Source organism: Netta rufina (genome assembly GCF_964035555.1).
Source record: "Netta rufina genome assembly, chromosome: 12".
NCBI classification, from domain to species: Eukaryota; Metazoa; Chordata; class Aves; order Anseriformes; family Anatidae; genus Netta; species Netta rufina.
In genome coordinates, this window is record NC_140135.1 from 12,263,426 (window position 1) to 12,286,212 (window position 22,787).

Below are 22,787 nucleotides of genomic sequence, written 5' to 3' on the forward strand. Positions count from 1 at the left end.
CAGCAGCACCAAGTATGTTGTATTTGTGCTCCTAAATAGGCAGCTCCAATTCTTCTTTGGTCAGCTGGTAACGCTGCTATATATTGAGCCATTTAACAAAAACAACAGCACCACAAAGCACAAGGATAACACAGTACTAAGTGGAATGTGCACTTCAAATTGCAACACTGCATCTTCCCTGTTGACAGAACAAATTTGTAACCACGGCCAAAGCCACCCTTCAACACCCATTTTCATACAGCAGTAGTAACAGGCACTCCAGTCTGGAACTAAGTATCTTATTAGCCAGGTTTCAGTTCCTCAAATGTCAGTTTTCCTCAAAGGAACAGAAATACTGGTGCTGTCAGATTGGGGCTGAGCAAAAGATTTTTGGTTTTGTTTCTTTAATTAACTGAACAGGGCACTGCAAAGCCCAGGGATACATTAACAGCCTAGCTGCTAGCAACACTTAAGCTGTTTTCTGAGAGGCACCATTTATCACTTCAACAAGCTGTCTGTCTTATTCTTATCTTCTATGCCTCCGGCACACATCTCAGCAAACCACTCCCAGCACTCCCCTCCTTGGACACAAACCTTGTGCCATTGCCAGAGCAAAGGGGATGTGCAGTCCCTGCATACTGCAACACCTACTTCTTGACAGCTGTTTGCCTTTTTCTTTTCCCCTAATGGTGAGCAATCCTTAGCGCCATCACGTGGCAGAACCCCAGCTGGTTCTTTACTGATACTTCAAAGAAATACTTGACAAACACAAGCTGCAGAAAGCCACATGGAATGTATCTATCTGCAGAAGAGATAAGGACAAGCACAGGGATGGGACAGACTCACCTGTTGACAGATACTCCTTAGTACATACTTGGCATAAATATCCAGGCTAGCTGTTTCTACAGTTACTACCCGACCGCCAGCCTTCCTGGTGCCCAACTCATCATCCATGAGATCATCGACACCTCCAGGGTGGGAAAAGCCAGAGCCTTTCAGTTCTGCATCTCCTACAAGGAAAGAGCAAGTGGTACTTAATCATTAATGCCAAACCCAAGGCCTGACCCACAAAACATCCTGAGCTTTTGAAGAACGCTCCCTGTGACCAGTGATCTCTCTGCAGTTAAGAGATACAAAAAAGCAGGCTTACAGCTCAGCCAGAGGGCTTCAGACAGAGAAGCCACACACCCACTAAAACAGATCTCCTCTCAGTCCTTCAGCACAGCCAGCACACGTGTACCCCCGTGCAATACAGTACTGGCTCCCTCTGCCCCAGAAGACATTCTTACAGGTGCAGGCTAACACGAGCAGGTACACACCCAGAACAAAGACAGCTTTCAGTACTGCAAAGACTGCTCCGTCCACAATACGGTTCTGGGACGCTGCCAGTAAGTGACGGTCACAAGAAGAACGGATTCCCACCGTGGGTTTGTCTGCAAAGAGGACAATAAGGAAGGGCAATACTCATCAAGAGAGAAAGGCACAGACTTCAGAGCTGCCTGTATTATGTGCCAGCCAGTACCACAGAATCAAGCTCAGAGAATCCTGAGGCTAGTCCTTTTCCCAGCTGTAACATGGGGTCAATTTAATTAAGCTTCATGCAGCACAGTGCCAATCATGCTGTGACAACTGAACCATGAAATCCAAATGGGGAGCAGTGGCTGTGTCATGAACTCTAAGCTCCAACAGTACCCTAACCTAGAATACGGGCTGGGTTTAGAGATCTGAGCTATCAGGATACTGATGAGGAGCCAAAAACAGAGCTTCCTGGACTCGTTCCATTATCAGACAAAAAGGGAGTGCTGTAAAATAACAGCTTCTGGCACCGAGCTAAGAAGCTGTACAAAGCTCTAGACAAAAAGAAAAAAAAGTGATCATTACTCTAATGGCTTAGTGACAGCAAGGCCACCTCTACTGGTGGGTTCCTGGCCTCCAGAGCTTCCTCCCCCAACATGCCAGGCTACCAGAGGGTGACATAAATGGAAGGATATTGTTCTTTGTCCTCTGCAGAAAGCAGTCTATCATGCTTTGCCCGCTTTATTCAAAGCGAGCAGGTCATCTCTAATCATAGGGTCCAGCATTTCTTTTCTTGGGGTGCAAGAGCCTCAGTACTTTCACAATAAAGAAAGGCTCTACTTCCATTCACTTACTGCCATCTTGCTGGCATGGGTTCAGCTGTGGAGTCTTAAACAGATGGAGTAAAATCCGGCAGGTCAGACGTGCCCCTGGTTCTGAGTCCTGTTCACTGCAGGCTATGTAAAGAAAACAGTCAACTGAGATTTCTTAAGTACTGGGACAGCTGACTCTCAATCCAAAAGCTATTCACAGTGCACTGCCCTGGAGCAGCCAGTTGAGAAGCTGCAGCAGCCTCATTGTATTTACAGATACAGAGCATGTGCAGCAATTAACATGCAAGTGAGCAAATACATCAGTATTATTCCCAGTGACATGCGCTGCATTCTGCTTGCTCTCTCTTCCCAACTTCACCCTGCCAGAGTCTAGACGTTGCAACCCCCAGAGCAAAGCTAGGAAGGCTGGTGTCGGAATAAGGCAGGGTGACCCAAGAGGTCAGCTGGCTGCTGTAGCCAAAACGCTAACCCGAACCATCAGCAGGAACTGCACTGCTGGCATTCAGAGCTGAGCACACTGGTCAGACAGTGTGGCTGATCACATCTCTCTCTGCTTATTTCAGCTTTCACACAAACTCCGGAGAGCAAGACATTGAAAAACCTTAGCATAACCATTTTTTTGATGGAAAACAAAAGGTCAGAAACTCTCTAAAGCAAAGTGTTCGGTTTTTAAATACTATGCTATAAAGAATCAGAAGCAGGTTTCACAGCTATGGGGTTCATCAAGTATTCATTAAGCACAGCCCCTTGGGCTAGCACTGGCAGTAAGACCAGCTTTCTGCAGGGATGCACTTACCAGCATTGAGGAGTGAGGGGATAGCAGCACAGCGAATCAGGTCCTCCAGCAGCAAGCACTGCCGGGCAATGAGAATGGCAACAAAGGTGGCCAAGGAATCATGGAAAGACAAGTCACTGACCTGGAAGAGAGGAGATCAGCCAGTGATCACAACAGCCTCTGCCTCATTCCCTCTATCAGCAATTCCTCAGCTTGACTAGGAGCTGGGGGGTAGAGGTGCCCATAACCCCAGGTCAACATTCATGATCAGCCCAGGCTGCAACAAGCACCAAAAGGTAGCCCTGGCATTCAAGGCCTTCCCCCATCCTCAGAAGACAAAGCTTCCATCCCTCCACCATTCCTGCCTCCTCCCGATGGATCCCTCCACTCCTGCTTCAGTTCCATTCCCCCCTTTTGAATGTTTGCACTTGCATCAACGTTGCAGAGGAGATCATTGAATCCGCAGGTCCCGTTATTGGAGGAACAACACAAAGCTTTGAGCACGCCCAGCCACTCGGCACTTAGAGACTTGCAGTAGCCTGTCAGCTCAGCACACAGGATGGCAATGTCATTCACCCTGTTAAATAAATAAATAAATAAAAGCAGAGGGTTGGCGTTGCTTCTCATGCACACAGTTAGGTCAGTGATTCTCTAAGGCACCACAGCTTTGGCTCCTTCTTCCTGCCACCCCAAGACAGCCAAGCAAGGGCTTTCTTAGCCTCACCTAAAAAAGTCACTGTCTCGATAGAACGATGAAAGCTCTGCCACTCACCTGTCTGGATCGTGGTGCCCCACACACACGTGCATAAGTGCATTACACACAAAACTGTAGCGGTTGGCTGGATTTTCATTGAGGCTCTTGCCCAGGTTGGTGTACGTAAAGTTATGTGCAGATGGATTTTCAATAGTGTCAATCATGAACTCCGGTTCCCAGAGCATGTTGGAGTCAGATGGCTCAACATTGCAGTAGATTGTGTTCTTCACCTTGGAGCAGAAGTCACTAAACGGGATAGGAAAGAGATTAGAAACAAAGAAAAAAAAAGCCCTGCTTCTACTGAACTCCGATAAGCAAAGCAATCCTGTCTAAGATAAACCCAGCCCTGGGCAAGAACGTGTGGAGATTTGAGATCAGTTTGTATGAGAAAGACTCTCCCAGAAGACTGAGGACGGTTCTTTCTTCAGGAAGCACCTGGAAGTTACTGGGGGTGGGGCTCAGCAAACACAGCATGAGAATGGGCATTCCAGGTCAGACCACAGCAACTCCTAGCTCAGACTTTGGTGCCAAGACAGTTGATGCCCAGATAAAAGCTTAAGAACAAGGAAGGTATGTGGCAATAGTGCCCCAGCATCCTTCCCGACCCTGCTGCAATTTATGGCTCAGAAACCTTCGGAGTTAGAGATAACGCTCGCCTCAACAGATTATCCTCCTACAAATTATCCACCTGCTTTTTGAATTCAGCAGATTTTTGGTGTTTACAACATGGCACGAGTTCCATTGTTACCTATGAGAACACTATGAGAACAACGAAGTTTATTCTTTTGCTCTGAACCTACCCCTTGTTATTTTCTAATCACAGCTTTTTGTGCTTTTAATATAAGACATATTGAACACTCAGTTTTTTTTCCATATGAACCAAAACTTCTGTCAGTTCCCCTAGTTCTCTTCTACAGGGAGGAGACTCACTCTACTAAGCAGTTCCTCATAGATGTGTAATTCCAAACCACTGGTCATCCATCTGCTCACCATCCCTCAGACTTAAGTCCACCACATGCTTTTTAGAATCAGGTGCCCAAAGCCACAAGGCACAGCTGCACCATAATTCATATTGTGGCTCAATGACGCCCTCTGTTCTGTTCTCCATTCCTTTCCAAACTATACCTAACATTTAATTTGCTTTTTGACTGCTACTGAACATCTAGAGAATATTTTTATTGACGTATCTACTACAAGTACAAGACAGTTCATCTGATTGGTAGCATACATCCATCACCATGTAGAATTTGGAAGGCAATGAGGACAATCCTACGTGCACTGTTTTTACAATGATGCTAAGCTTCATCTGTTAATTTATCGTCCAGTCATGATCACTGGGCCCTACTAACTTGCAGGCACCTTCAATTTTATATGTTGATTAAAAGTTATATGACAAGTTTTGATGTCGCCACTCACACAGCCTTTGATACGCTGAACAACACAAGCACTAGCAGAGCCCTGTGGGGCTTCTTCAGAGAGGGATCACCCTCAAAAAGAAACTTTTTCCTACTCTTTGTATCAATCTCTAACCTATTGTTTGCCTGGAAGAGGATATTCCCTTTTATCTGTGGCCATTTAAAGCCTTGCTGAATAGCTTTTGGGAATTCAGTTACACCAGTATCGTGTTTCTCATTCCCATATGTGTGACGGCTCCTGCAAAGAGCTCCACTGCAATTCCTCCTGCTCTCAATTTTGTCAAGAGAGAAACTTCAAAGGTGCTCAGCAGCCAGGAGCCTCGCCAGCTGACACTAAGGCACGAGTAACTCTGGCAGCCCCTTGACAGGGGTAATACCTAGGGTCAGACACCCCTCCTGTACACCTGCACAGGAAACACTAATAGGGAGCTGCGAAAGAAGACAGAGTGAAGCACTGTATGGGGAAACAAACCTGTTGGGGTCAACTGCCCATTCACAGGATCACCTGAGTAAAGAGCCAGAGAGACTGGTGGATTCCATCTCTGTGCTGCTGAGGATGGAGTCCCACAGGAGCTGCTGGGGGACAGTTCCCAAGAGAAAGCACAGGGCAGAAGGCTACAGAGCCCACAGGACACAACAGAGATGGGACAACAACAGCAGGATGGAACCTGAAGAGCCAACAGGGGCAGAACAAGGCCAAAGAGTGGAGAGCGGCACAGGAACGAACACAGAACCAAGCAAAAAGACCCAAAGGTTACCAGGGAGTTGAGCATGAGCAAAGAACAACCTTTAAAATCATCTGCTTGGTCAGCCAAGGCTTTTGGCTTCAATGTAGCAGAGTTTGGTAGGAAAAGACTTCTCTATACTCTAGGAGTGGAGTAAGAACAGACCTGTGGAAGTGCAGGGTACTGCTGAAGGCAATTTAACAAAGAACCTGAAGATCTAACAGCCAAGGTGATGCAGCGGGTCATTACTGCCTGCAAAACCAGCACTCCTCCCAAGACTTCCAGCCCCCAGTGAGAGGATCTCAGGGACAATCCCATCAAACAAGACGACCAGCAAAGCTTACACCGATGTTCTACACTCATAGGCACCCACTGCACTCCGCCTGCCACAGACTCACCTAAAGAGCTCCCCAAATTTACTTTTCAGATGACTGCAGGAGGTATACAGGTCGTAGAGATAGGCCAGGATACAGCGCTCTGCTGAGGAGCCATCTGAGCGGTTCATGCCGTGTTTCACTACCCCACACAGACTGCACAGAAAGAAAAAACGCTGCAGCAACATAAAAAGAAAATCTGAAGGAATATCATCATCTCATCACACGGAGCCCACAGCAACAGTGCTCACTGGGTAGCACATCCCTTTCCCCTCAAGTTCTGTGAGCTGAACCCTCAGGCACAATGTTGCTACCTTTTAGAACACAGATACATCCCTGCCCCTCACAATCCCCTTCCACGTGGTGAGGGGAATATTCCCTTACCCTTCAAAGACCTGAGCCATCTGGTCCTGGTTCAATATAAGGCAGGAGTGGTAGTGCCGCAGCACAGCCACGATGCACAGGCACAAGCTGGTGGTGTAGCTGCCAACAAGGTCGGAGGATTTCAACAGCAGTTCTGCCTCCACCACGCTCAGTTCATTCAGCAACTGCACCCAATGACAGAAAAACCCTTCAACAGCCACAGGGGTAAGGTATGGTCAGAGATGGAGCAGGCACACGACACCCACAGCCTACAGGGCCTGCCAGGAAGAGGGACTGGCAGGCACTTTCTGCCTAGAAATATAACCCTGGAACAGTCAGTGCTCAATGTTTAGGCACAATGTCTCACTCAACCAGTACAAAGGGCCTGACAGTGCTTGGGTGTCAGAGGGAGATTGGTGTATGGCCACAGATTGTAGCAGGCAGCTTTTTTGGTACTCCTGTCCAGTACAAATCACTCTGTGGAGGAAGATCCTCCCCCCTTTTAAAGGCTAATAACCTCAATTTCATCAGCAATCATAGCAAGGCTTCAAAAAGGTAAGTGTCATGGCCTGCAAAAACAGCAACAAAATTTTAGCAGGATCCAGAAAGCAGTCTGCATTGCCACGTGCCAAGGGTCCTTCCAGGGGAGAAAGGCAGGAGGCTTGCCAGAGAAAGACATCCCCCTTTCTCACCCAGAACCAGGCCTTGCTGCAGCCAGGGACAGAGATGCAATGCAAATCCTCCAAAGACAATCCTGAAGTCTCTGGAAGAATAATCCCCCCAAGGGACACGTCAGACTACCTGCCACAAACAATTTATTCCAGGCAGCTGCAGCCCAGGAGCACCACAATGCCCACCTAATCTGACCACCCCCATGACACAAGCATCACAGCACAAATCTTCTGCCTTTCAGGCTGATGAACCGATCCCATTAAATGCTGAAGCACACTGCGCTTACCTGGATGGCAAAGTCGATAAGACCACTGATATTGAGTGAATACTCCATCAAGTCAAAGATGAACTGCACGTGCTGTACCAGAGGCAGGTGGTAGGACATTCCCAAGGCAAAGCTGGTGATCTGTTCCAAGACATTGCGAGATACCTGCAAGCACAAGACGACGCACAGTGCTATCTCCCCTTGCAGAAGTCCCTCAGCAGTTCCATCTCTTTTCCCTCCTCTAGGAAGCTGCCCTCAGAAATACAGAGGGACACAATCAGGACCCAAAGAAGACAGCTGTCTTTAAAGTTTCATACCTGAGACGTGACTTGGTGCTGATCAAAGTGAGAAAGGTGCTGGAACTTTGCAAAAATATCTTCAGCTGTCGGGAATGCTTCTGGCTTGCTCTTTTTCCTCTTCTGGCCTTCCTCTCCACCTACCAAAGTTAGGAGGACCAGCAAACAGCATTAGGCTACCTTCCTCATCAGAAGAGGACTACACAGCAATCATCAACACCTGCCAGTCCCTCACCAACACCAGCCCCTGCCAAGGAGCACAGCCAAAGAGCCAGAGTTCCCATCCTTAAGATAAGGACCATCCTGAATTCAAAACAATAAATTGGTGAGGAAGGAGTTCCTAGACTGAAAATTACAGCATGCTTAACACCTAGTTTATGCCAAGTGAAGGTATTCCTTGGAGAGGGAAGATATTCTCTCTCCTGATTTAGATGTAACACTGCCTCCCTGCTATTCTAGACTGGGGATGGTTCCGCCTCGAAATTTATCAGAGCATCTCATGTTTTAAAATGTGGCATAAGGAAGATTCTGTAAGTAGCCTTTCAGGAATCACACTAACCAATAGAGGAAAAAGAAATGTAGCCAGATTCTCAACTGATAGAAATCAGATTTTTTCTATGGATACTGACACAGCTATCCAAATCTGCCATTCTGCAAGCGTAATACATTCTGCAAGCATAATACAATTAATCAAGGCTTTGCCTAACGTTCATAGGCAAAATTCTCTTTGCTTCTGTGCAAAGATCTAAGTGGAAGAAAAAAAAAAAAGTTTGAAAATTCCACATTTTGGTCTCACTCTGAACTTGCTATGACTTAATTGCCTTCTGAAGAAAAGTACGTTCAATTAAAGGTATAGAGTCAGAAGGAAATCGATCTTCTTACTTGCTGCTCAGTGTATTTGAGACTAGAGCACCATTCCAGGCTGTCAGTGACTGATACAGCCAACCAGGCACTGTAGTTTACATGAAATCCTTCCATTGTGAGACTCCAGACAAAGGAGGCAGCCAAGAGGAAAGGCTCCTTTTTCAAAAAGGAGTGGCTCAAACAATACTGACCTGTCTCTGCAGTGCTCTTTCTGTTTAAAACTTTTAGAATGTCTTTGGTTATTTTCTTGATTGTATGCCGAGCATCGTCCCGTTGTTTTCCGACCCCAAAAAGAACTACCAACCGTTGGTTACATTCGTGACTGCACGACTCCTCCTGGGAAACCGAGAGAGAACTGCATTAGCAACTATCGGGCTGAATGCCTTAATATCATTTCACATCTGGATCTCTTAAAAGCAAAAAGAAAGCTTCATCTCAGAAGTTGTTCTGGGAGTAAGCAAAGAGACATCTTAAGTAGATCACTCTCCTGCAGCAGTGCAGTAAAGCATAAGTGCAGTAAAGCATAAGTAAAGCACAGTCATGCTCCTTACCCACACAGTACTGAAAGACATCGGGTTCAACGCCAGTCAGACTTACAACAGTGCAGCAGGGAAACACAGCAGCCTCGTGACTGGAGCACAAGACAGCAGCAGGAGAGGGGTTATGAGCAGGTCTCATACCTGAGGAATAGGAAAGTGTGTTGCATACTGGATGTGCCGAGGCTGATCGTACAGAGATGCTAGCATTCCTTCTGCAGACTTGTCCTTCAGCAGAGGTTTGGTTTCCTTTTCAGGATCTGGTTTCTCAGGGGAAGGGCTGGCTTTAGATTCACAATGCATTGGAGGAGAAAACATCTAGGGAAGCATAAAAAGATTTTTAGAAAAAGCATTTAGGGAACATGGGAATGCAAAAAAGCCACATTTGCTCAGGTCTAAAAGGAACAGGAAGAGGGAGGGTAGGAAACATCCAGATCTTAGGGCACTGACCTAAGGCACTGTGCTAAGACACTATTTCCATTTCTGCTTCTGGTTCAAGTTCTTTATTGCGTAATAAAGAAGAGGAAATAAATAACTACATCTCAGGAATTTGGGAGCAATCCCCTCCACAGAAGAGGTGAGGATCCTGGGAAAGCAATATAGCTCTCTGCATCACACCTGCCTAGCAAGTACTTTGAAAATCCATTAACAGGTGGAAGAAAGTAGGTACTCGTAAATTTTCAATCACCACAAATTATTTTTATTACAAATTAAGTGCTTCAAAGCATTCTGCAATTATGATCTACACCCACAAATATCATGAAGAACTGTGAAGCTGAAGAAGTATTGAAAGCCACAGAGTACAGTGACAGCAGACCTGTGTCTTTTCTCATGTGATCATAAAACTCCCCGCCAACAGCATCTGGCCACCCTCAGCCTCCAGTTGCTATTATGGTCATCCATTTTCTACCCACTTCCAAGCAGCTCATTTCCTACCCAGCCCAAATACTGGGCTGTCAGTGGACAGAAGACAAAAAAAATCCCAGGAGTGACAGGGACTGAGTCTGATTGACAGAATCTGAATCATTCTGACTTACCTAAACAGATTATATGAGCCTTTTTACAGCGTCAGCTGCCTTACAAGCTAGCCACTTCCAGCACACTGGCTCTGCAGTACAGAGAGAACACTCACACAAAAGCGAGGCACCTGCTGTCCCTGGTCGCAGTACAACACACTGACCTACTTACTGAGAAGCAGCTGGAAGATGCAGACACATACCGAAAAATCCGTCTTCTCCATGTCATCAAAGAGCGCACTGGAGTTGTGGTCAATGTCCATGGGCTCAGAAAGACCTGTGTCCTGGGAACAGACAGGGCAGCTTTACACCTCGCTGATACACCAGTGAACAAGACAAGATTCATTTACTGCAGCACTCCACTTCCATGTTGGGCAATGCCAACACCCATAGGGCCTCGCAAAAGAAACCCAGCTGCAATCAAATACCCTACAAACACCTGACATCACGTACAGGCCTTGCTCAGCAGTTTATGCTACGCTGCTCAGCTCTGAGCAGAGCAAGATTTTCCTGTCTGCCCCTTTACATTCTGCAGGACCTTTCCACACACTCAGAACACAGCCTTCTATTTTTGCAACTGAAGTGGTAAGGAAATAGCTCAGGGGAATGAGAAGCATAAATCACCGATATATCCTCCAGCAGGTAATAGCAAGGAGGCTGCAAAGCTGGTAAAAACAGGAAAGTATAACCAAGGGAAACAGCACACAGGAGAGCCACAGTGCTTGTATTCTCACCTCTAGCTTGATGCCACTGTTACCCTCTGTCTCCTTCCTGTCATGCTCCTCAGCAGGGTCGTCAAAGGGTGAGGGCGGGCGAGGCCCATGAGAATCCATGGCAAGATCACCCCGGGAGATGAGTGTGCACATGTAGATGTTGTGAGAGAAGACATCATGTCGGATTAGCTCACAGAATAGCAGCACCAGGTTAAAAAATTCCACCTTCTCATTTTCCTTCCCAGGATCAGCTGAAAGGACAGCAGAGACGGTCAGTATGTATCAGAGCTCTTCTGTAAAACTAAAAAGGCACCTAACCTAGAGTCAGAAAATGTGTTTCTAGACATCTCAACACAGTAAGCGACTGCTACGTAGTTCTGAGGTTACAGCAGAAGCTAGAACCAGAAAACCCACCTTCAACAGCTGGCAATTCAGTGAAAACCTCTCCAGTTAGTATCACAGACCAGAGGCGTGGGACTTTAGACTGGAGGTGCTATTCCTGGGTATACAAACCACAGTCCCCCACATTGTTCAGAATCGAATCCTGTCCCTGTTAGTTTATCCATTTGCAGTATTTACACCAACAGGTTATTCCAGAGTTTTGTCACCTACTAGTTAGAAATCTTCTAGTTCTCAGCCTGAATCAATTCCAGGTTAGCTTATACTCATTTATTCTTGGCCAACACTCTGTTAACAGAGGTACTTCTGCACGATCATCCTGTCATCTGGCCCTCCAGGCTGCTATCCCTCCATCCCCAGGATATGCTCTGGATTGCAAGGAAGCCAGAGAGAAAATTTGGGTACTTACATATAGAATGGACTTAGATATAGAATAGCGTGCTAGTTTGGAGTTTGCGGAAGAGAGAAAGCTAGAAACTGGGAGAGCACAAGTTCTTATTACATACTTAGCATAGGAGCTTGAGTGTCAAGGAACTGCATAAGGACATCCTGAAAGACAGGCGCACTGGCTGCCGAGAGAGATCCTGAGGAAATGGAGCCCTTCTCATCCACGACTTCTGAGTCCCCACATCTCTGTAGAAACAGAGGAGAAACTCAATGTCCATAAACTCAAAAAAGAAGCCTTCACTAAATTATTCCTAGCTTGCACTTAAGGAAAGCCACCACACAGGTTTCTGTAAGCTGCTTCATAGTCTCTAAGTAGGCCAGTGCTTCTGCACCACGAGCACCTAACTGTCTTCAGAATCATCCAAGAAATGGAATACACACAAAGCAACACTTATGACCTACTTTGGGTTAGACAGAGCAAAAACCATAATCTACGGTACCAGTGTTAAGAGATGTTGTGCTGATCCGTCTTTGCTTTTCACTGTTGCAACAATCTGAAGTTAGTTAACCTCTGCTCTGCTTTACTGCTGCTAGCTTTCCAAGAATAAGAACGTACCTCAGCCTCTATCTCTGCTTGACGCTTCTCCAGGAGTTTGGCCACAACCATAGCTCTGTGGCGTCCAGAGCGTTTGTAGCTGACAGCCCATTCACACAGCAAGGCCACCACTGCATCATCATCTGGGGAGATCTGGGCAGATACAAGCACTATTGTGAGAAGGTGACCCAAACAAAAAAGGTGAGCAGCCCTAAGGTCTCAGGTAACCAAGAGCACAGCCTGAAGCCTGCTACATCCCCCTCTTCCTAACATGCACCGCAGATGTCAAGGTGAGGTCTTCCTGCTTTGTCTCTGTTTGACTCCGTTTTGTGACATGAGGTGAAACACAGCCCTTGACAATACTGCAGGCTTGAGCTGCTTCAGAAAATAATCTCTTTCAGCAGCACATCTATGAAGTGTCAATTTTAGCACACAGTGAAACAGTTTCTCAACAGCATTATAGCAAATATACAAACTACCAGCCTCACAGCTCACCTCCAGGAACCAATGGAGTACTAGTTGCTCTGTGGCCCCATGCATCATAAATAGGTCACTCTCTTCAGCCAGCTGTGGGGACTGTCTCAGGCTTATGCACATTTCTTAGCATAGACTAGTGCGCAGACTCCCCCTGTTCTCACTTTAATTCCTCCCTAACTTACGGCTGCACAAAATACTTGTCAATGGGGATCACATCTCTTGGCCATAGGCCACTACCTCGTCAATGATCTCTAGACACAGGACAGTAATCAGAGAACATAAACAAGAACACAGCCACGTCCAGGACCAGGGCCCAGCCGCAAAGTCCAAGGTACCTCATGACTGTCTTTGGTTGGACCCAGCCCAAATATCCTGTTATACAAGGAGTCCAAAGAGTTGCTGAAGTCAGATCTTTCAAAGCTGTGACTGTCCAGAACTTCTAAAGTGTGCAAGACACGGCCAATAGTGAAACCTGGAAGAGAAGACAAAAGAAATTCATGTTTGGCAACTGCTACAACTCTTGAACAAAAGTTTCTATGAGCTCACTGCTCAGGAGACTGCTTGAAGAAAGCTGTACCAGCCAGGCAAGGGTCCATCTAGCTTAATATCCTGACTATCCATAGCCAACAGTAGATGTTAGGGGAAAACATTAAAGCATGGCATGTGTACAGGACTACAGTTCTCTGGTACACACTTCCAGTTTCCACTCGTGCTATACCCAGGGAAACTGACCCATGCAAGATTTTGCAGTGGAAAGAAAAAGAGCCATTTGGTTCTCTTCACTGTTGAGAGTGAACACCAATGCCAGCATGTAAGAAAAACAAAGAAACAGACAGGAAACTTCTCAGGGAAACATACAGAACACGGCAGAAAAACTTAAACCTACAGCAAGTTACCTGCTGTGGTTTCTTGGCACTTGTCAAACGACCAACGAACCTCCACAGCCTGGCCACGCTCTTTTATCTGCTGCTCAATTTCACGGAGCTTCGCCCGAACCTAAAAGCAATAGACTTGTGTAAACATCCAACAGGATGCCTTAGAAGTCCTGTGTAAAAAATTATCAGAAAACAAAGAAAATGACAGTAGCTCTACTTGACATTAGATTTTGTCCATCTTCCAAGCACACCACAATCTTGCTTATGGCAGAACGGGAGCAGTAAATTCCTTGGGAGTGAGGGAGCACCTCTGGCTGCACTTATCACACAACGTGAAAAGAACATCCTGAAAGAGCTATGATGCAGCTATTATCCTGGAGCACCAGATCTCCCTGTTCCGAAGGCTGCTCACCTGCTGTGTAAAGGCCGAATTCCCTCCTGGCATAGGCAAGTTCGACGGGGCTATGGGCAGGTGATCCAGTGGGGAACCAGTCTTTATCCTGCTATCAGTCAATGAGTAATGCCACACAAGGGCGCTTGGGCAACACAAAATTATACTCTGCAACAGAGAGAAAAATGAGTATCATTCAGCAAATTAAGGTCAAAACAGTCAAAATTAAATTACTTTCTACAGAAAGAGCCACTCGTTTGTTCTACTGCCTAGATTCATCTTGTGCATGTATTTACTATTTCGGTTTGTGGTTTTTTTTTTGGTGGTTGTTCTACGCTTCAAAAGACTCTTCCAACCATATGAGGGTAGAAAGGAGTAGACCAGTACTTTTGCCGTATTAAATGTCTTAGTCTAGGTATGCTTAAGAAGCCAGGAGCAGAGTTCCATGTTATCCAAAAGCATCAACACGTTGCTGCAGAGCTTCCTGCTTTTTAAAAACAGACCTTATTTTCTTATGACTCACACTGTCAATGCACAGTCCGACCCTCCTGGCCCAGGAGCAGCATTTACATTACTCTTGGTGCGGACTGTAAATCAGCAAAGTGTGAGAAGAAATACAAGTCAACAGCCCCAAACTTATACTATATTATTTAATAATGATACGTATGATTATAATATCAATATTATTACATGTTTTCATTCTTTTTTGATCTTGTACAGACACCCACAAACACAGGCAAATCTTCACTGAATGATTCCTGGTATACACCTCTCCACCCTCTGGATCATGAGGAACCAGACATTAAGACGGACAACCAAGGCTGCTACAAATCCTCAAACCAAAGAATCCATCATCTCTCTGGGACATTTGAGCAAAGATTAATTACACACACTGATAGAAACGCATCTGTTTCCAGCCTGACCTTACCCAGCTCCAGCCACTAGATCTTGCTGTGCCTTAGCCTCACCTACTGTCTGCAGACAGAAAATCTGTACATCTTCTCTCAGAAGGGCTCTTCTGATACATACTATAAAAATAATCCGACCATCATTAACCAATTTGAACTTTTTAAGCAGGCTGTTCAGACCCCAAATCAGCCAAACCTGAGAAGTATACACTCCTGTATTTTCTCTAAAGCGAGCTTCCCCCAAAAAGGATTTTTATATTCAAAAAGTCATGTTTTACCATAAACTAAAAGAATAATGTTTTAAATTGAAAGTGACTAAGAAAGGCTTAACACAAATACAAAGGGGTTATTTATAACCCCCCACCTTGCTCTCTAAGCCCTTGCAGAGGCAATCTTACTTCTAGCCAGCTGTACCCTAGGAATTTTCTTTCTATCCTGTTTGAGAGCTGGCAGGCTGCTTCTTGATCCTGTCAGGGCTCCTTGATCTCAATTTTTCTGTTGAGCTGCAGGTTCCCAAGCTCTGTGTGCTCTTCCTCTCCAGCTCCTGCTCCATCCTGTACTCTCTGGAATCTTCTCTGCTTCAGCATGCTCCTGGAAGGGGCAATCTCCAGTGCTTGCACAGGGATCTACCTGACTTAGTCACTCTTCTCTTGAAGGAGAAAAACACAACCATGAACAAACACTGAACGGAACTCACCTATCTCCCTCTGACACGAGCACGGTCTGGACTGAGTCCCACAGTGACACAACAGCACCTGCCCTTCAAACATCTACCAGTAAGGCTTCAGCATCCTTGCCCTTTTACTGCAGCCTAAGGCTTATTCAATTCCATGCATAAAGACTGTAAGTTTAGAGTCACTTCTTTTCTTAGTCTGCCATCATTTCCAAGGAAAGTGGTCTGGATAAACAGTTAAAGTTCGTCCATACATAAAAGTGCGTGTTTATTTATTTTTTTTTGTGATTGTTGTTTTGGCAGTTGCATGTTTCTGTTGCTGTTTGTTTTTTCTTTTGAAGAGCTCACAAAATTATGAAGTGCTCTTCTTCATATCTGGTGTACCTTCCTTTCCTAGATGACAACTTCTTAAATGATACACATAACATTAGGCGAAACGTCCCTTTTCTCCCCCCTTGCTCTCTTCTGCAAAGCATTCCCAGACATCTGAGGCACACGTGAATAGAGCAAAAGGCTCTGTTCCAACCCATTTTTCTTATTTAATTCAGTCAAGGACACTGCTACAGCACTGAAGTCTGGTACAAAACTCTCTTAACACATCAGCAAGCACTTACACTTTGACAATCATGGCTTAAAACTTCTATACTCAGGAAGTTATTGTCTCAAGCTGTAATGATTTTTTCTGCAATGGCATACAGTATGAACTGCTCCTGCTGACCCTCCTGTTATCAGCTATTACTTGGACCTACCTGAAGGATGCAACTGAGTCCATACACCACTGGCCGGTGCTGAGGGCACAGAAGTAAGTCACTGAAAGGGCTGGGAGGAGGATTCCCGGCAGCTGGCTGAGGGGTGGGAGTTGAAGGAAGAGCATTCCCTGTCTGCGTGGACAGGATGTGGGGTGGGTGCCCGCCAGCACCATCCAGCTGCATGGCAAGCCTGCGGGTGCAGAAGTAGGCCAGACGTCTGGACAGGTACGCAGACTGCACAAACTCTCCAGAGTACTGCAGGGTAAAAAAAAAAAGTCCTCATTACAAGCAACATGGAGGAAACCCTTTATCCTCCCAACACTGAATACAGCATAGCACTGCCCTGTAGAGACAGTCCCTTCACACAGCGCACCTTGGCATCATCTACCACCCACTGGCTACTAAGCATCAGAGAAACTCCTTAAATGGTTTTCTATGACAATGAATTCATGCATCAAAATGTACCCACACCCAGCCTTCCCAGGGCTTCAAGAATCTATCTAAAATCTATTGTGACAAAACGAGAGAAAGAAAGAAAAGCAGTTTCCAAGCAGGGGTGCACAATGAGTACTGGGAGTCCCACTATCACAATTATGAGATGGACAGGGATAGCCAGGTCTAATGAAGGGCAACAGGATAAAGGAGAGAGACAGAAAAAATCAGAACTCAGAAAGGTTTCCTTGCATCAGCTAAGAATAATGCTCTAGCAGGAGGACATTCTCCAGCATTCACAGTGCAAAACAGCTCATCATGCCTTAGGCAGTCTGGAGGGGACTGACAACAGACAAGACAGAGCTGTCCTAAACCAGCAGGTATTTCTTACCCGCAGCAGCAAGGGTAGGAGCATTTTGAGAAATTCATCTTCTCCTGACCGTATCTTCTCGAAGCACTCAAGGACCCACGTCAGGAATTCATGCCGGTCCAGCATGCCATCCTGCACACAGATAAAGGCAGAGCAAATGGACAAGAGTTGAATCAAGGCTCACTAAGGTAAGGCAAAACGGCAGCAGCTGCTTCCTTTCTGATCATGGAAATAACTCCAGGAGTTTCCACAATCCTGTACTACTCTGTTCTACTATTGAGTTCATCCTGCCCTGGAAGAACTAGAACTGCATCCAGACCTAAAGGTCTATTCATAAATAAAATATTCTGCAAAAATTAATCACTTTGGGTACACATCCCCTAGCCCTCCTCTGCTCCACAGCCACGCAGCAGCCCCCTCCACAGTCCCTCACCTGGAACATGAACATGGCTAGTTTCTCGTTGTAGTCCCACTGCTTCAAAGCTTGTTCCACCTCCTGAGGCATCGGCCCAGATGGCGAACCACAGCCTTGCCCTGGGAGCTGCCTGTAAAACTCCGCAATCTTCTGCAGCTGCTCTGACAGGTACTTGGTGATGATCTGCGTCCATTCTGGAGGAAAGGAACACGTTAACAACGAGCACGGTGGTGAACGGAAGGAAAAGAACCAACACTTAGGCTAGCATCTGTGTGGAAAACCAGAAAAGTTCCTTTCATTTGAAAAGTAGAGAAAGACAGAGAAAAAAGTAAATATCCTACTATTAGTTTTGTTTTTGGCTGGGGGTGGCAGTGAGGCTGGGGGAACCACAGAAATGCAAAGTTAGGCCAGCCTGGCTGAACATCCTCAATCACCTTCCAGACAGCAGAAACACTGCAAACACTTCAGCTCTGAACTTGTCTTTAATTTATTTCAGACACTGGTGCAAAGCCATGATCACCAATTTCTAAACATAATATATTTTTTACTAAAATCTAACTGTATAAAAGACAAATTCAGTACACAAAATAACAGTATGACTACACTCCCCTGGGACAATGCAAATGACAAAACTCAAGGCAAAAATATACAACAACTTGGGTCAGCAGTAGGACAAATATCCAAAGGAACAGGAAAGAAATTAGAATCAATATATCCAGCAACCTGACCAACCTCAAAAAAGAAATTAAGAAAATTCTGCAATTTTTAAACCAAAGATAAACAAGAAAGAAAAATATCCATGGATATCAGCTGCTAATACTGCTTTTCAAGGGAGTGTGGTCAGGTCCCGCAGTGACATCCACACAAACCAGCAAACAGACACTGGAGTTCCTCTAGACTGCAATAATCTGGAGCAGGTCAGAACACAAAAGATGTTAGATGTGGGATCCAGGAAGGTTTAATGAAACTGGAAATGCAGAATAATATATGGAAATTCTCTGGGAAAGATACTTACTCAGGAAGAAGCTAATCACTCATAGCTAAGCGATAACATTTGCAGTCTTTGTAGGGTAAGGAAAAAAAAACAGGTAATGCTGCAGAGGAGCACAGTGAAACTTAACGGGGAGTTTTGAAAAAGAAGTAGGCGCTGAGGAAGGATTTCTGGGTGCCAAGACTTATTTTTCAACAGAGGACTCTCACAAGTGTTATTTTAGACAGTTATGCACATCAAAGCACGAGGATTTATCAGCAGGAAACAAGTTTTTGTTGATTTCCAGGCTACCTCTCACTGCTCAAGAGCAGGCTGTGCAGGAAACACCTGGGATGGACAAAAGCAGAGCTCCACACAAATGCTTACCGATGAAGGGATCAATGACATGCCGCTTCTTCACCTTGGTTTCCGTGATGGCTGCGTAATAGGCACAAGTCATTTTGATGAGCCACGCCGCTCTCATCACTGGAACAGTGTATTTTGCCAAATAACCAAACACCTCTTCCTTCTTGCTAAAGATGGGTACCTGCAACAGAACGGAGAGGGGGAATCGCAACCACGGACTTGGACAGGAACTATTCCGAAGCAATACCGCACGCCGCAGGCACTACCACCACCTGTGCAGGGAAAAAAGGTCCCGTGCTGCTCTGTGTCTCGAGAAACCTACTGCAAGAATTTGTCTCTGGTCAGAAAGCAACAGCACCAGAGCTGCATTTCAGTATAAACAGAAGCAAAACAAATTGAAAAAAGACAGAAAGCACGATTGCATCGCTGTAAATCCACACCCCGAATCCTGCAAACAGCTCTGAGGACATCCTCCAGAGAGGGTGTAAACAACTACAAAAGGTGCAGGCGAAGGACTGAGTCAGGAACGAGCATGAGGACAGACTGAAGACAGGACTCTTCACGTTGTAAACAAAACAGAACGGTTACAAAAGTCTTGTAATAATATCACAAGCGGCCAACAGAAGACTGCGAGAAACAGGGAACTGAATACCACAGTAGGAAGGAATTCATTAACCCAAGACTCAAAAATTCAAGAGAAAACATGGGAGGGTACCAGTGAAATCATCAGCCTGCAGATTTATGAAGCAGGAAGTGGTAACACATCACAGCAAAACACACAGCTGCGGGGCTCACTTGCACGGGATTCTATGGAGAGCACAAGTATTTGTGGGTTTACAGAGCTACGAGAAATTCAAAGGGAACAGGTACATTTTGTAGGTATCAAGTTCCCTAACCTACTGACTGTTGACTCACTCGCTGTGTTTCTTACATTCTGCCCAATTATTCTCTGATGCCTCACTGCCACGGACTGCTCGGCTACCAACTGCAGCTGTTTGCACGTGTAAGTCCATTAAAACTGATGGAGCACATTGCAGAAAACTGGGAGAGGCCTTGAAAGGCTCAAATTTTCACAGTGACCTCAAGAACCTGACAGCCGACATGCAAAGGAAGATAGACAGACTAAATTTATTACGAGACCGGAGACAGATTGTGGGGAAAAACAATGATTTTATTTTCCCACGGCTGACTCAGAATTCCAAGGGCCAGGCAAATTCCAGCTTCTAGACTCCGTGCTCTGCTTCTATTTCGCAACTGGAAGTTATATTTTTCCACACTGCACAGTAGACCCCTAGGTTCCTTCTTTATTGGCCCAGCACGATGGGCAGTCAGCTCCCCTTGTTATCGGGCCCTAGGAAATGGCAGTGGGACCCTTCTTCCTTCTCCCATACCCTAAAGCATTCAGTGCTGCCAGGGTAATCCCTAGCCCTACCCCCCAGAGCACAGAAATGCTTTACAGTTTGGTCTCAGCCAGGCTAACACGCGCACTGGGCTCAGCTTAAAACCAGAAACACGTGTCACTGCAACAGCAGTCTGGGAAGTAACTCAGCTGATCATTTCCAGTAATTCCCACTGCAACTTTGGAGAAGTTGGAAACCCCCCCAATAGGAAAGGTCCTCGTCTAAACAACAGGCCAAAGGCGACAGCAGCAGCTCTTCTGAAAAACATCAGAACCTCAGCAGAAATCAGCCACGCCACACGAGGCAGGAAACAGAGCTGAACCCAGCCTCCAAATAAAAGACAAGGGACCAGCAGATTGAGCAAGGAGACCACAAGGAGTGCAATGCACATCCTGGATATGCTCTTCGAGCTGGAAACTTCAAGAGATGTAGATGGAAGAAACTCCTCCAAGCAGTAAAACCTACTAAGCAAACACTTCAGGAGGAAGCATGGATAAAATGCTCTGCCCTGCCGGGCAGCCGCCCCTGCCACATACCTTCTTGGCCAGGTGAGTGAGAGGCTTAGTCCCAGCCAGATCGGTGAACCAGTTGTTTATGGCACTCTGCGAACGCGCTGTCACCAGCCAGAAGTTATCCTTCTGATTCACCTGGGGTTTCCGTCTTCCCGTGTCCGGCAGTGTATTGCACCGCAGCTTTTCTGCAATAATACTACTAAAATTTGAACTGATCTGGAGGAAGGAAAGAAAGAAAGAAAAAGGACAAATTACATTTCATAGCTGAAAAATCTGTTCTGTTCACTTAAAATCCCATCTATCCTTCCTGCCAGAAGTCCCACCGGTTATGAACTTCTGAAACACACACACACAAAAATGCCAATAATTTCCGTTACTATCCTTGCAAAGAGGAATGCTTCTAGAGGACAATACAATAACCGAGCAAAGACTCCAGCTGAGCTGGACACAACTCCTTATAAACACTTAAGCCAAACCAGACCGAGGGCTTCTGGGACAGAGGTGAGCCAAAGAAAACAAAACCACCGTGCTTATCGATTGCCTTCCACCCCAGGTCACTGCCAGTCCCCTCAGAAGGGAGCCCAAGTAGTTAACGCCTTAATATCAGAAAAACGAAGCCGAAGCCTGTTTGGCAACCCCTGTGTTTAAATTGCCAGATGTTTCAACAAACCTTACATCTCTTCCACCATCGCAATGATCTAACCAGGCCTATTCTGAACAAGTTTCTCGCTACCAGTACCGTGGCCTCCTGCTTTAACTGCAGACCATCAGGACAGATCTACCAGCCAGAGATAAAGCCACTCGGCTGTACCAGGCCAGACAAGGATCTGCTCTCAGAGCTGGGAGCCGCAGCTTCTGACCAACACCAAACTCCGACCGTGCAGGGGCAGCTCCCGCAGCACCATCCCGAAGGCAAGGAGGCCGCCAGCAGACCCACAGCCACCAGGAACAGCCCAGCCCAGCCCCATGACCTGCCAAGGGGGGCTGCTCCGGCAGGCTCTCACCTTGGCGGGGTTAAAATTGACGTTTTTGGCGCTGCCGTGTTCGTCCCCAGAGACGGCGGGCTGGTTGTTGAAGCCTTGCTTGACGTTCAGGGCGGTCAGCTCATCCTGAGGGGGGGGAGGCGGTCAGCATGCCCTGAGGGGGCCCGGGGGGTCCCTTGGAGGTCCATGGGGGGTTCCTAGGGGGTTCCTGAAGGGTCCCGGGGGGTCCCCTGGAGATCCATGAAGGGTCCTTGGGGGTCCCTGAAGGGTTCCTAGGGGGTCCCTTGCAGGTCCATGGAAGGTCTTTGGGGGTCCCTGAGGGGTTCCTAAGGGTCCCTGAGGAGTCCTTGGGGGTCCCTTGGAGGTCCCTGAGGGGTTCCTAAGGGTTCCTTGGGGGGTCCATGGGGGTCCCCTGAGGGGTCCCTGAAGGGTTCCTAGGGGGGTCCCTAGGGGTCCTTGGGGGTCCCTTGGAGGTCCATGGAGGGTCCTTGGGGGTCCCTGAGGGATTCCTAGGGGGGTTCCTTGGGGGTCCCTGAGGGGTCCCCGTGGGCCGAGGCCTGTCCCGGCCTCCCCCCACCCCCGGTCAGGGCCGTGCCGGGTCCCCCCCCACACACACACACACGGGGCCTGGCCCTGAGGGGCTGCCCCCTATAACCCATCAGCCGCCCCCCTCAGCACCTCCTTCTGCTTGGGGTCCTGCGGGTAGACGTCGGGCGGGCCGAGGCGCGGCCGTTTGAGCGGGCGGTGCTCGTAGCTGAGGACTCCGAAGGCCGCCATCCCGGGCTGCCGGCGGGCAGCGGCGGCCGGGCCACAACAAGGACCGCCGGGGGCCGCCCGCCACTGCGCCTGCGCCGACGGCCCGGCAAGGCCCGAACGCTTCCGGACGGACCCGAGCGGCGCCGGAGTTCCCCGAAGCGCAGCCGAAAGCGGACGGAGAAGCCCGAAGGGGAGGGCCCGAGCCTGCGCCGGGCGGAGGCGGAAAGTGCCGAAGGGCGGCCGAGGGGCGAGC

The 22,787-nt window shown here is 47.1% G+C and overlaps 1 protein-coding gene across 2 annotated transcripts in view; it reads right to left on the reverse strand.

The window, feature by feature from the left end:
- The window catches only part of MED12 (mediator complex subunit 12), a 37,023-nt gene extending 14,438 nt beyond the window's left edge, over positions 1–22,585 (reverse strand). For both annotated transcript variants that reach the window (XM_084294196.1, XM_084294195.1), the window contains exons 1-26: positions 22,457–22,585; positions 21,800–21,904; positions 20,820–21,011; positions 18,905–19,064; positions 17,566–17,741; positions 17,154–17,264; positions 16,331–16,585; positions 14,022–14,168; positions 13,631–13,730; positions 13,070–13,206; positions 12,279–12,410; positions 11,782–11,908; positions 10,898–11,127; positions 10,367–10,447; positions 9,292–9,465; positions 8,803–8,947; positions 7,769–7,887; positions 7,473–7,616; positions 6,536–6,699; positions 6,176–6,307; positions 3,656–3,883; positions 3,316–3,460; positions 2,905–3,025; positions 2,130–2,231; positions 1,299–1,412; positions 826–989 (exon numbers count right to left, since the gene is read on the reverse strand). In XM_084294196.1, the coding sequence (XP_084150322.1) occupies positions 826–989; positions 1,299–1,412; positions 2,130–2,231; positions 2,905–3,025; positions 3,316–3,460; positions 3,656–3,883; positions 6,176–6,307; positions 6,536–6,699; positions 7,473–7,616; positions 7,769–7,887; positions 8,803–8,947; positions 9,292–9,465; positions 10,367–10,447; positions 10,898–11,127; positions 11,782–11,908; positions 12,279–12,410; positions 13,070–13,206; positions 13,631–13,730; positions 14,022–14,168; positions 16,331–16,585; positions 17,154–17,264; positions 17,566–17,741; positions 18,905–19,064; positions 20,820–21,011; positions 21,800–21,904; positions 22,457–22,555 (3,804 nt within the window). In that variant the 5' untranslated portion in view covers positions 22,556–22,585. The remainder of the gene's footprint in view (positions 1–825; positions 990–1,298; positions 1,413–2,129; positions 2,232–2,904; positions 3,026–3,315; positions 3,461–3,655; positions 3,884–6,175; positions 6,308–6,535; positions 6,700–7,472; positions 7,617–7,768; positions 7,888–8,802; positions 8,948–9,291; positions 9,466–10,366; positions 10,448–10,897; positions 11,128–11,781; positions 11,909–12,278; positions 12,411–13,069; positions 13,207–13,630; positions 13,731–14,021; positions 14,169–16,330; positions 16,586–17,153; positions 17,265–17,565; positions 17,742–18,904; positions 19,065–20,819; positions 21,012–21,799; positions 21,905–22,456) is intronic.
- Between the last annotated feature and the right edge of the window lie 202 nt (positions 22,586–22,787).